The 14,266-nt window shown below is 41.0% G+C and overlaps 1 protein-coding gene and 1 long non-coding RNA gene across 13 annotated transcripts in view; one reads left to right on the top strand and one right to left on the bottom strand.

Annotated features, from left to right (window-relative positions):
• LOC111247518 (rho GTPase-activating protein 4-like) overlaps positions 1–14,266 on the bottom strand; it is a 136,400-nt gene that overhangs the window by 34,788 nt on the left and 87,346 nt on the right. The window contains exon 3 of one of the 12 annotated variants that reach the window (XM_086980512.1): positions 10,378–10,453. The exons of 7 other annotated variants lie outside the window; for them this stretch is intronic. In XM_086980512.1, the coding sequence (XP_086836638.1) occupies positions 10,378–10,411 (34 nt within the window). In that variant the 5' untranslated portion in view covers positions 10,412–10,453. Of the gene's footprint in view, positions 1–10,377; positions 10,454–10,651; positions 10,787–12,183; positions 12,960–14,266 lie in introns of those variants that run through there. 4 more of the 12 variants (XM_086980519.1, XM_086980501.1, XM_086980521.1 and 1 more) reach the window with 4 other exon arrangements.
• On the top strand, positions 9,694–11,024 carry LOC111247535 (uncharacterized). The gene is made up of 3 exons (XR_002672152.2): positions 9,694–9,806; positions 10,330–10,417; positions 10,880–11,024. It is a non-coding gene; the product is annotated as an uncharacterized LOC111247535 (long non-coding RNA).

The following is a 14,266-nucleotide window of genomic DNA, read 5'->3' on the forward strand; positions in this document are numbered from 1 at the left end:
GCTGATATTAATTCATTGTCGATTCGATTAAATGCTATGTATAGGACCTTTGGTAATGCGGTAGGGGTTTGCGTGTACAGCACTCAATCATACGCTTCGAAGACGGTTAAAGAACCCATGGGGATCATAAATAGGTTGCCATAAACGCGGGCGACCGTGCTGCGACGAGACGGGATTTTCGCCCGGCCGACTCAGTTACCAGCAAAGTTATCGTACGACGAGAACAATAACCACAACATCAAGTGCTACAAGAACCTTGGTTTGCCCCGTTTCCGAAAGCGGTGCCATAGTTGGCATATTGAACATGTAGAATATGCCTGTTTATTCCACGTAACTGGCTACATAACAATTACCGCTTACCCGCATTTCGTATACGGAAATAGGAGAGCGATAATACCATGACCAGACCGAACACTGGCCTCACCGCTAACGCATTCAGGAGCTTTTGACTTTTACCACTCAGCTGTCAAATAACATAGAATCCCTATCTAATAGTATGTTAAAAAGAAGCTGAATTAATAATACTCTATATCTATAGTCTGTATCGTCGCCTGACTTCTGGCTAGACCAGGCTTTTAAGTAGACAAGCCCATGAGGTCTAGTAAATGATAAACCGATGAGGCGGAACTTGCTGGACCATATTGTCGGTTTAATTAAATTCAATATTATCAATTTACTGCAGCCAGCACCTTGACCTCTGCGTAGATGCTAGAAGAGCCAGAGGTATATAACGTAAGAACGAATTGCTCATATTGAAGGAACCTGGTAGCACAGACTTAGACGACTAACGAACAAAATGTGTGCAATAATTGACAAAAAAAATATAACGGTATATTATATGTACGGTTCAATTAATCTTTTTTCGTTCTTGTTGGCAGGCCATAGTGCTTTCCACGTGCATCGGAGAGCGTAAGCGCACGCCGTCTGCGAACTGTGCTAAATGACTCCGTGTACATATTAATAGCAAGACTTAACTCTCTTTTTCTAGCTTGTTATTTTTTTCAATTAGCACGAAGAGCCACTCTTGCCACTAGTCGCACAGTAACTCGGCTTGATATCGTCTTTGATAGATGCGACCTAGAAGGGTTGACTGAAAGGAAGAACTGCTATATTCATAGCCTAAGAATTGCTTATATTGTTTTAAGTCGGGGTCGAAGTGTGTCTTCCGCCAATTGAATTTAATTTGCCTCACATGTGTCCAAGATAGTTAACTCCTTGCGGCTGCATAACGATAGGAACACCTTCAATTAAATTTAGATACATTTTAAAGTAGGATTCCGTTATCGTGTCGCATATATATCGTATAGAATCGAGAGGTAGCAATTGATTGTGCTAATTTGCACTAACTGAAAGTAAAAACAAAATGAAAGATTACTTCTAGAAACGTTTGTATATATAGAACGCATGTCTATGTCAACTATAACACTAAAGGAGTAGGATGAATTAGTTAACTGTAACTAGACAAAACATATCTAAAGAGGATCTCCTTCCCAAAGGACCTCTATCTAGAAGCTAATTTTGCCATATGACAAAAAAAATAATAGCTTTAATAAATTGCCTCCGTGATAAGAATAGCATGAAGTCGAAGCTATACGTTGAAACGACTTTTAGAAAACCTATTTGACAAAACGGAACGTATATATGTAAATGGAATTGGGTCTCCTTTGGGGACACTGTTTATTTTTTGCCTAGAAGGGAGAATTTTGGCCAACGTTTCAGAATTTACACTGGAAATTTCAAATTATGTTGTTCGCTTATCGAGGGCATTCATAGGATTGGGAAAGCAGGAAAAATTCAAAATTAACAAAGCTGAACTTCAGTTTTTCTGGATAAAAATTTTTCATACGGCGTAGATATAAAAAATTGGAATCATGCTATAGCATAAACATGCAACTGGGAGGAATTATTAGGTCAGGAAACATCAACACAGTAAATTTGTCGCCGAACACAGGTTTCATCCTCATTTGATACCAGCTGAAGTGTTCTAAAAAACGATCAGAAAAGATCGTTTATTAATCTGCGCTTTGAGAAAAATTCCGTATACGCCTCTAAAGATTAACGACACTAACTCCCTGTACTTCACTTGTAGTCAGCAACACCCTACCAAGACCGAAGTTATTAATGTATGATGTCGTAAAGCCGGAAATAGAATAGCAATCGCATAACGTAATACGTTCTTTAACTTATAAAAGAGGAGCCACTTGAAGAAGAGTCTGGTACGTACATAACGGGGGTTACGGCTTACACCTAAGCCTTCTGGCTCCAATGAATTCAATATGCCGATCATTTGATTACAGTACTATTGATTCATAGCCGGACATAGATGTTTCAGTGGGGGTTGCATGTCTCTAGCGCTCCTGGTTCCATTCGTGGACAAAGTCCGTCTATAGCACGAGCGTTTATAGACAGCGTAGACATCACGCTACAAACGAGCTATAAATATGTCGCAAAACAAAAAAAAATATTCTTTGACTAATGCTGGGCGAATAACAACTATTTAAAAGTACGTCAAAAAAACATTGCATAGTAACGGGAAAACCTCGAGAGCCTCCAAGAACTTCAACTCGCGGATCCCAGGCAACATCTTCCCGTAAGTTTCGCGTCTCCAGCCATCATGTCCTTGCGGGTTGTAGAAAAGGGAGGAGTGTAGGGCCTTTTTTGCTTGCCGCCACCGTAGCCTGAATGTGTTTCCAGAGTTTCCGGGTTTGACGTTCTTATGAGGTACCCAGCAAAGGTAGGCACAAATAAAACAAAAGGATAAGTTTAACCCACCGCCTGGATCCGGGCAGACGGAGACCGCTTAGAGACCCAACGCAGGGTTTCAAGCTTCAGTCCTGCCGTTTCGTTATCACCAGGTCTGTAATATATGCAACGGTAAGGAGAATTACACGACAAATGATATTCCAAGTGTGCTAAAAAGCTCACTTCTATATTCTGTTTTTTCGACCTCAAGCGACATATTTCCTACGTTTGTTCTGATCTGTTTATGTAATATGGAGGCCTCTCTAGCTGAGGCACAGTGCCTAGATGCTAAGCACAAGGCATTGTTGTTGTTCGAGTTAACCAACGCGCATATACAAGTAATATGTGTCAGTATAGTGTGATTTTCGTTAGTCTAATGGATGTATTAAAGAAAAAGATCCAGTGTTTAATTAACTGAATTACACGAATCGTGCTGTTTCAGCGTATCATTTGCTACCAAGAGTGCCGCAAGATGAATCACCATGGTCGAAGTTCGTCGTAAAGGTTATGTATATAGTTTCGCAGCCTGTTATTGATTGGCCTCTAACCGTTTAGGGCTTTGATTGCCCGGATGGCTTAAGATTTGTCGTCAACACGCAGACACCCGTTCGTGTTCCATGCACGATTACTATTTCCATCGCATCAGCTTATTGCTTCAAGAAATCACACCACGTTTCCTTACCAGCTACACAAACATACGTACGTAGAAAACTTTTCTCGAGATTTTTTGGTTTTAGCATAAACATTCTTCTTCGGCAAACTCATTTCTTGACAAAATTTGCGTATCCCCTGGCCGTATAATGCATGTGGTAGGCATAAGGGCTTGCCCCTTTAAGGGCAAAAGCAAAAAAAAACTCAGCCGCCCCTACCAATGCATCTAAACTAAAGTATCAATTTGGACATCCTTGAGGCTGATTTTTGTGATAAAGGTTGGCAGGCAGATTAATAGACTGGGTAAGGCAAATAAGAGGAATGTATCCTTAGAACAGGAGGAGAAAAATGAAAGACGAACAGCGTACATATCCGCTAATATTCCAAAGAAGAGCTTTGTCGCGATTATAATATGTGAAGTATCCACTAACTATATGCAGCAAGATCAATCCACATAATTCCCGAAATGAATGATAAAGTTAATTGCACTGAAGGTCAAGATTAAAGGACCACTAGGCTAGTGGCGGGTTAGGAAAGGTGAGACGTTCGCGCCACGGCCCAACTCGTAGACTGGCTGATACATAAAGCTCGCCTATTCAACTAACTTCAGGAGTAGCTCTGTGTAAGTAAAACAAAATAAGAACTACTAAAATAATAGAAGAACAAAGATGATGAATATGGGCGAAGGAAACGAATATACGGGATTGGTGGGAGCAGCGACTGCGAAAAACCCTATGCAGTGTCTGCTCGTCGACAGTGCTGCGATCTTCAAAAATAGAAATATTCACCAGTGTACTTTTAACTGCCACCATTTCTTTCCTCAAACCCTATCGAACTCGTACCCATATATCCAGGCAGGACCGAGAGTATTCGACGAGGGAGAAGTATCGTCGAGTGTCGTACATTACCATATTCACCGTCGGTCAATAATCTAATAATAATTAAAGCTACAGTAAAGATGTTTGTTTCGACGAAGCGTATACGGCCGTACCTCTGCTGTGCGAAAATCGTGATTTTAAAGTACGTTCAGTACTCCAAGTGTCTTCGATAAAGAAGCTATCCGAGCGACGACAGCAATAAGAAGCGAGCCTTGCAAGAAGCAAATTTTCGACAAGAAACGTCAGCATTCACTGTGGATACGTACTTATTTTCGGCGGCAATGAACAACGACGAAGACTAGCATAAGTTACCTTTTTCATCAAAGGAATCTGTCTTATCTGCCCGCAATTGCTATTTAGTTTACTATTAAAAGACAATATTAATATAGGGTGGCAAAATAATTAGTGTTTTGGTTTGTTAGAAGGGCAATATACAAAAACAACGTTTCATACGCAGACAGGTTATGAGAGAGCCAAATTAGGGGCGTCCCAAGGCGTCAGAGGTATTAGCTGTGCAAATATTTGTAGCAAAAAGGTTTTTGCGTTCAAGCCAGTTCGCTCGCTGTATGCATACTTGTGTGTTTTTTTAAATAGTCGCTACCTCTTAACCCCGATGTGGCAGTGTAGTTCTTTGCAGAGGCTACATACCATGTATCGTGTAGCAGGACTCAAATCTTTGGCCTGAGCCGTTCGCTTCAACAACAGATAACGTACTAGATCGACTTATGGCCTCCGTGACGAAAGCGATAATATGATTGCCGGCGAGGTTTTTGCCGCCCTGCGCTATAAAACTGTGCGCCTTGCGTTAAGGCTCGAACATCATCGCTTAGTAAAGGACTTAGCACGTGGTTTTTTTATTCTACTCGAAATGATAGCAGCCATAGGAAGAACACAGAATAGATAACAAAAACATTATTATATAAAAGTGGCGACTTAAAAGACTGATAAATCATTCACTCAACAAGCTTTGTCCAAAGCATGCTGTCTTGCTTACCAATATGCGTTATTTCTGACGGTGCATAGTTACCGAGATAATTCAGCTCGATTTCTATTTCCATGTCGAAAGAATATATAACCTCTTATTATACATTCACATATGAATTAACAAACTGAGCCAAACTCTAGCAAAGACATACAGACGACAACTGTGTTTCATTAGCGATGATTTCTCAGGGTAATTTTACACACAACCTTAACTTTAGTCACTCAGAATAGATACAAAAGCCGTCCCTAAGATGTGCCGCGTCAACATGTTTGCCTACTCAACAGAGGAGCACGGGGGTGGCCTAAATTCAAATCAAAGCCTAACACGCTTACGTTGACGGAGGAACGATGAGCGTCGTAATTCCATCAAATGCTCGACGTCTCCTTAGTGCTCTTATTGAACCTTTATCTTAACTGGTCCTGAAAGCATCATATTCGCTAGTTGTAGTAGAAGGCTAGTTGGAACTCGGCTATAGAAAATATCCTACGTGTCCGAATACTGCTGTTACAGAATCGATGAATGCACAGTTAGAGAAAAAGTACCGTGATCAAAGCGTTCATGATTGCAAACTTGGTGATTGGCAGAGCAGACATTATCAGCTGAGAAATAATCCAATTTAATATACAATTAATGTTCGAACAGAATTTTGCTAGGGCAACGCAAATTGAAGTCAAACGTATGTATGCAAAACAAACACGAACAGAATAGCGCTCCCGATATTTGTAGCTGTTATGAGACCTAGCGAAAAGGTTTTTGCACAACCCAGGACATGGAACGAAAGATGCAAGAGGGCACATGACGAAAGATTGGCAGGAGAAAGTGTCTTGTTGGAGGACCCTTTAGCGGATGGCCTTGTCGGCTGATACTCGACCTGACTAAACGATTCAACAAGTTCGACCAAATGGGATCATGGAAGAAGTGCTAATTGAACACTGACGTCTCCAACAAGTGAATTTGTACAATCAAATACACAAAATATGGGGTATATGTTTCGTTATAGATCACAAGTCGGGGTGCATAGGCGGATCATATTGATTCGACTCTCAGTCTGCCTTCGCGCTTATCGACTGGGAGTGATTTAAAAGCATTATCTACTCGTCCATACATTCATTCTTTCGCATGTATAATATGTCTACGAGGAAGGTCTATCTCAGGTACAGGCTCATACTTTTACGAGCGCATTCGGACCCATGAGATTTTGTATTTACTACTCCAAGAACCTGTGGTTGGATTTTACATTCATCTTGAATACTCGGTATGTGACGAGCCGAGCTGAAAAGTGAAGTAGATGAGTCAATTCTCAGGATAGCGCAGCTCTTCTCTACAGAGAAGACTACAACAGTACGCTCGACCTCTAGCTGGCCCTAAACTGTCCATTAATTAGTTATCGGTCAGTCCAATGCGTCCACCAGCTAAAGTGGATAAACTGAGCTAAATAAAACAACAATATATAATAAACAATAAAACAAACAACGGTCCCATTTATAGCTTTATATTGCGAATGACCAAACACAAACTGCCCCGACTGGTTTGACTTTTTGTTAGTCGATAGGGGCAAACCATTTACATAGTCTCCAAACGAGTTACCTTAGCTGGGTCGTCTGTGAATCTTGAGGTAATTAGCCAGCTCGTTCTACGACTAACTCGATTGTTATTTAAAATCTACCCTTATTATGTAATGTGTAGCTGTATAGCCTTACTGTGCATGTCAAAAGGGCAGCTGTGACTGATAACCAGTTTTTGTCCTAGGGGGAGATTTGGTCGCAGTATATACTACGAGGAAATGTAAAACAAAAAAACTAGATATGTACAGGGTAGACATTCAAATTCGAGTAAACAAAAAATATTGTTTGATTTGGTGGGCTCGTGCATGCATTCATCTGCCTTGTTTTGGTATAAAAAAAAGTCAGTGTTTTTAGAAGAGAACCGCAGATTCACTATGGCGAGCAACAGTGAGTCATTTTTGGAATATAGTAAACATCAGCTATTGCGCTCAACAGAGCTCCCCAAGATGGCTTTTTTCTTCGTTATTGGCAATCTTCAAGTAGCTTCTGTGGACACCGAAGAAGGTGTCATTTATAATGTAAACTCAATAGGGTTTAGATTTGAAAGGCTCGATAATTCATCGAGATGGCCTAAAAAGAAACATTTTTTTTTAATAAAATTAGGTCTTCGCTACAGAGGTCAAGGGCCATTTTAGAGGGGCCATATCGATTGCCAATTAAGTTGTCCAGATAAACTTCAATGGTTAGTCTTTGTTGGAACTGCTCGGCCTTTTTGAGCTCTTACAATTTCTGGACTTTAGGGTATTATCAGCATAAAATTTAATACAATTGGAACTTTTTGTATACGGCGTATTCGACCCCTTAGGAAGCTTACTTTTACTGATATTATTTGATGTATGATACACATGATAAAAAGGTACCCGCTGATTAAAGAACGACTATTTTGAGAATAAGTTGTTAATGGCTTATATGCCAAATTCAAACTGTAATCCCAATGAATGATGGTTATATTGTACATGACTGTCGCTTCTAACATCTGTAAAAACACTTCGTTGAAATACCTTTTTTTTTTTTTTTACTTAGATCCACTCTTAAAGCATAAGAAGATTTCTTAGTTTAGGGACCCTATATATACAAACATTGTTTTTTTTTTATCTTATTAGCGTGTCTGATTGCGTGCGTCATATAATTACGACGGATATTCAAGTGCTTTGAGCGCATAAACAATTATACGGGTTACTTTATGTACATTTCCCTTTATTTATGACCTCTAACCGACATTGGACTGACATGCAACCCTGACTGCAGCCGACAGAACGTGGGCACTCTTTAGCCTGATTTAATCGAGGTTCGACGTGCGGGTCGGTATTCTGTTAATTGAAGACTGTGCACCCGCTAAGAGCTACGAAATGTTTTCACGATACGGAAAGCAGTACGTGGCATTTGGATAATTCAATTAGAGCAATCGGCCAAACGGCGATAGTTTATTCAAGAGAACAGCATAAGAACGAAAACAATGCATTGGAAAGAAATGCCTAACACCTGTACCTGTCAAGATCGGATGCAGCAATAATTCACTGAAGAATGAAGTATTCATGTGAAGATAAATTCTAAGGAGACATGCAGAAAGTCACATGTATATATTCCGGCATTTACTATAAAATGCGAGCAAGGTTAAGCTTGTATTTCAAAATGACTAAAACGCAACCCGGTAGAATATGTTCGTCGACAGGAAAAAGGATACACTGCGGTATTCTTCACACGAATTCACCAGATGCATGTGCTGGGCACAGGTCTGTCCCTCGCTTTGTGTGTAGTTGTCGGGCGCATGGCGCCATTAAATCCTCTACGAATTTCGTTAGCGGACTTGCAGAACGTTCAATGCTCGAGTGTAGAGTAGCCAGCTATCGATCGCAAGGAGTTAGCACTGCTAGCAGAGGGATAGGTCACCTCCAAATCCAGGCTCAACCGGTCCAGTAAAACCACTCGATGACCCTGTGGCCAGATTGCAATGAGTCGTGCAATATTACGTAGGTATTCGTCGTATATTAGGATAGGGACTAAGTGCCCAATGCATCACGTGACTGCTCCTAAGTACTCTGGTATGACAATAGAGCCGATTAGGACATAGGGCGTGCGCTTGCCTACCGTCGTCGGTTACGCAATCGTAGCGAAACGTTTTGCCGCGGTCTCTGCACACCCGCCAAGCACCTGCTTAACAATGAAATTGACTGATACGCACAAGCACATAGGAAAACTGGTTCGTTATGCGATCAAGGTAGCATGAGAAACGGCCGCTAATAGCTAGCAGTGCCTAGTTAATGGTGAAGATAATTAGTAATAATCTATTTTCTACCTATTAACTATCGAGAAAATGGTTTGTTTAATGAAACTAATGTTAAGCTGCTATGGCGTATATATGAGAAAAATAAGCGAGTAAAATTTGTAGATAACCTGATTACGTCTGCCAGGGTCTCTATATACAGAGCTTTTTGGCAAGCTTCGATAAACGTCATATAATGTAATAATCACTGGGAAATCAGTTCGATATCTTGCTCATCGACTGTTTTTGACCAGCATGCCTGTACGAGGTGTACCTATGGTGGAATGAAGTCCGCTTCTGCGTCTTACTTCATAACTGCCCTTTCTGCTAGCCAGCCGAACAAATAGGGTGCTTGTTAATGTGTTCCGTTTTTTGGTTTCATTGAATTGGAAACCGCTTCCAACGCAAACAACCGCTAAGAAAATGCATCGGCTCTTTTCTAGCCGTGTATGCTGGAGAAAATTCTGTTGCGGGCATCATGTGACCAGGTGCTAGTTGGTTCATCTGGCCTTATTTCGCATTGCTACAACGCAACCACATATGAAGCGCTACCTGTCTCCTTCGAAACAGACTACAATTCGTAAGGATCAACTCTTTTCTCGTTATGATGCTAAAAAACGAAGAGAAATTTTCCATTATTTTAGAAGCCTGTCAAGTTTTTGGCACAGGCGTTTAGCTGCGGAAAGACGCAGCCGGATCAAAGCTTGGCCTGTTACAAGAAAGTTAGAAGCATTATATGAACCGTGTCACAGTCTTAATTAATTGAATTGGACATTGGCGCAATCTAGTTGAAAAAAATAGCCACTCGCATTGTTATTAGTGCACAAAATGTATGCGATTGTAGAGGAATTAAGAGCTGACAAGCGTTTTATATTTAAGCAGAGCCTAATGTGAGCCTTCATTACACAGTTCTGTATTGATCAGTTTTACTTCAGCTTTAAAATTACTTTACTGTGAATGTAGCAGCTGGTTCAGGCGCCTCCCTTGTTCTCAACACTTCCATTTCGTTGAGTAACTTCGTTCTAATAGGACTACTAATAATAAACAAACAGGCAGCAATGTTTGAGTCCCGACTTTACAAATCAGCCATTAGTTCTCCTAAATATTATATATGGTCGAAGAAAGCCTTATTCCAACCAATAGGTGAACAGGATGACTTCTAACACAAGCATACGTATATTACCACATTATAATAACAACCTAATGAAAACCTTAAATAGCACACTAATTATACTTGTTCAACAGTTATCATTACAGTTAACGAGAAACTATTCAACAAAAACTTGCATGAACCTCGGTCCGAATAACACGGCGCTACCATAAGCATCCAAAGGTGAGATTAGCTTGAATGTAGCCGGCATAAACTTACCTGAAAAAAGGGAATTGTTCTGGATTAGAAGACGCAATTTTTTTTTCTAAACTCCTTCTAAATAAAATAGATTCTAAATAAAATAAAAAAAAATAACAAGAAAAAAATTAATAAAGTGCTATCAGACAAAAGGCACATACGAAACAATATAGGTTGGCGATAAGCGTAAAGCAGTTACTATCAAATTGTAGTGGTTACCGTATAACATAGAAAAAGGCAGGCAACGATTCATATCGCTCGTTATTCCTTTCTATTTAGCAAATGAACAAAGATTCCCTTTGCTGGCGTGAACAGAAGGTTAAAAGGGGATGTAAATTGCTTAAGAGTCGGGTCAGAATACGAGCCATATTGAAACCTGCCCTTTCCAGCACAGCTCTTTTTAAATGTAAACCGTACGTTCACATCTTTCTCTCGTATGCTAAGCAGCCACAGGGCCTGCGTACATGCCGGCCACCCTTTCTTCTAGTGCTGGTCAACGCTTAGATACCAGCATCGACCGACATCGTCATCTTCTAGAGGGAATGGTTTTTGAGGCTTCTTCCGTAGTCTGGGACCATACGTGATTCTTTTATTGCTGCTTCCACCAAGTCGCTAAGTGCCCAAATGAGCGGAAAGGATCGCTCCCATAGGGTACTGCTATTTACCACTGCATACGCCTGCGTCGTCTACGAGCATACGCCGTGTTTACCGTTTCGCACACAACAGCAAACAGCTTCGCCAGCGGCTACAAACGTAGCGGACAAAATGACAACTATCTGTCTCGCTCAATATGTTGAGGCTGTTGGCTTCTTTTGTCATCGCCCGCCGTCGCAGTAACACGATGGAGTAGAACGTACCCATACGTTCAGAAGGGCTATTTTTGGCTGAAAATTTTCATTTCCGGAAGTGGGCTGTTTAGAACACCGTGAAAGGATGCCTTCTTTCACTAACGTTACCTGCCATGTAGAGAACAGAGGTTTGTTCGCACACCGTTCGGACGCTGGTGGGTCTACTGTTAACGTCTGCTTATGTAAATTTAGGACAGAAGCTTTCAGAGGTGCAGATACAAGGTAAATGTTAAGAAAAATAAAATAGGATTTCGAAAGTCTCGTATAATCGAGATAACCTATTGATTCGTAATGGCATTACCTAATCGCAATAAATAGGTTTTTTTTAAGATTCTAGCATATCCAGGTACATGACAGTCTATATGTGGTAAATTGAAAACCATAAGGCTCTAAACTCTACGACATCGCCATAGGTCGTAGACATGCTTATTATCAATACGACTGATACCTGGTTCCCAGCTATTTTTCCGCTGTGAGTATTATCGCTTGTGGAGTCTACGCTTAATCGGTTTGAATACAACAATCTTCCTCCTCGGCTATACACATGACATCGGTCGCCGGATGATTCCAAGTTTCGCTGACCGAAAGCCTATTACTAAACCTAAAAGGTAGTTTAGGTTTCAATACAAGAATAAAATCACTATATGCTTTCTGAAGGACCAAATTTAAGTTCGGCGACTACTCCAAGAATCTCTTAATTCCCCTATGTTAAGAAAAAGACCAACTCTAACCGCGTCTATCGCAGTGAGTAAGACTACAGTTTAGACCATATATATATTAATTTAGTTATCCCTATAGCTAGCCCAAAAATAAAAGTTTCGCCAGATTCGTAATGCTGTTTCTTGAGGTGTGTTCTTCTATATAGTTCTATATAGTTGCAGTAATGCCCGCATTCATGCATACCTCTCGCTGCCTTACTTAAAGGTTCTGTTCGAACCATGCACTCCGGCATGAGAAATACACAAAAAGACATAGCACCTATAAAGCACCTGCAGGTCTAATTTCTTCGCTGGGGCGATCCATGGGCAGGCTCCTCTAATCCTGAATATACCAAAGCCTCCATGTTCTTGTTTTCTGGTAGCTTAGCACAATATCAGCTACTGCATTTTCTTTTTATCAGGTTGAGCTATTCACTTATTTAGGCACTACATTACCACAGTACGTAACTCAATGTACACTTGATTAACATGAACAACAGCTTATGTCAAATAGAGTTTCGGCACGCACGCTAACAAGTCGCACCCGTAAACGGCAACCTCTTTCGCCTGTGAACGCCTTCTCCAGGTGCATCATAGCGCCCACTAGGCCTGTAGATTTTTGGTGTAACCGAACAAAACAATGACAACCTTTTAACACTTTTTTGGCATATTTATTGATAGTTACGGCCAGATTGCAATCATAACAGCGAATCCAAAAATGAGGTTTAACTAGTGGCACCACAGTGCACCCAACGCCTCTTCAGTGCTTGAGAAATATTCCACAGACACTCGGGATAAAAGTTTTCAATTAAAGTTTCCAAGTCCGGCTTCAGGTTACGCCTACTTGCCCGCCGCACTCATTGCGTTGACGCTTCTGCGCTAGTGGCAACACTCCGTTAAAAGCGGTTGTTCTGTCGCAGTTAAGTCGAGACACTCAGTTGTCACTAACTATTGAGGGGCCAGTATGCACAGTCGTTATTCTCGGATTGCTTGCACTTACCAGACAGGCCGGGTAGCGAGGATGGCCTTTTGATCTATCTCTGACGTCGTTGCCTTGCTTACAATACGTCTAAGTAGTAGCAATAATAGCAGAACGTACGCACCGTGTATCTAAAATCTATACCAGACGTTCTATGAATGTACTGCCTACGGCTGTATACTAACTAAGGCCATCGATGACGTAAGACGAAGCTTCGATGAGCGAGAAGAGCGGCGGCGACGACGACGACGACGACGACGAAGAGCCGGAAGGTAAAAAGGCCATCGGCAATGTGAGTCAGAGGTAATGGTAATAGGAGTGATGGTATGACCGTCTGTAGCAAAGGCACTCTCACTGTTGAATGCGTGAGCGGAAGCACTAGTAGCAGTGCCGCTGAGTGCTCATTCTGAGTCGCCAGGGTGCTGTTAGCCTATACTGTGACTCTCGCTACCTTAGATAACAGCGGTCACACTCAGACATTATCATTGTTATTCCGGCTTGCCTATTCAGATTTACACAGCTTGACCACTCCTGTTTTACGTTGTCTTTACCGCTTTTCTATTATAGAGTTTACGACACTACATCGTACTGTTATTCCATATACTTGTTCATCCATTGTTTGTCTGTGATTGAATCAGTTGTCCTTTACACTGAATACATTTATTTGTCAGTCTTAGCTAGTGTCAGATTTTTGTGATAACAGCCAGAGATAGAAGGAGTGCAAGAGGGTGATAATTCCCCATCATATAATTACATAATTTAGCGTACGTACAGCCTGCACCTGTAGGACGGATGATGTCCTGTGGACTGGAGTAACCTGCTGTTAGGCGTAGTAAGTCACAGATACGTTACTGCAAAGCGGAGCATATGTGGCTAAGCAGCTTCATTGCTTGTTTAAGCCCATTTGGCATAAACAGTAACCTAGGTCAGTAGTAATATTCTGGTCACATAGGTCGATTTAGTTTACTTAACGTCGCGCGTATCTGAAAGAATATCGGGTCACCTCCGGAGTGTAACTGCAGCTAGAGGAAATGAGCTTTGCAACTCTCCTATGATTTTATATATGTAAGATTTTTGGATTACAAAATATGCCTAAGAAAACTTGTATCGCACATTTAATAACAATATATAAGGATAAACCATACATGATATATTTAATAGTAGTCGCACAACGTATATAAATTGTTTGGAAAATGGGTATTTCGTGGGTACCTTATGAGCTTGAAGCGAGCGTGTTTTGCCAGCAAGATAAGAGCTCTGATATTCGTTTCTCATCTGATTATCAGCAGTACTGGTTATCACTTGTTAC

Source organism: Varroa destructor, unplaced genomic scaffold (genome assembly GCF_002443255.2).
Source record: "Varroa destructor unplaced genomic scaffold, Vdes_3.0 BEIS01000001.1, whole genome shotgun sequence".
In the NCBI taxonomy this organism is placed as follows: domain Eukaryota; kingdom Metazoa; phylum Arthropoda; class Arachnida; order Mesostigmata; family Varroidae; genus Varroa; species Varroa destructor.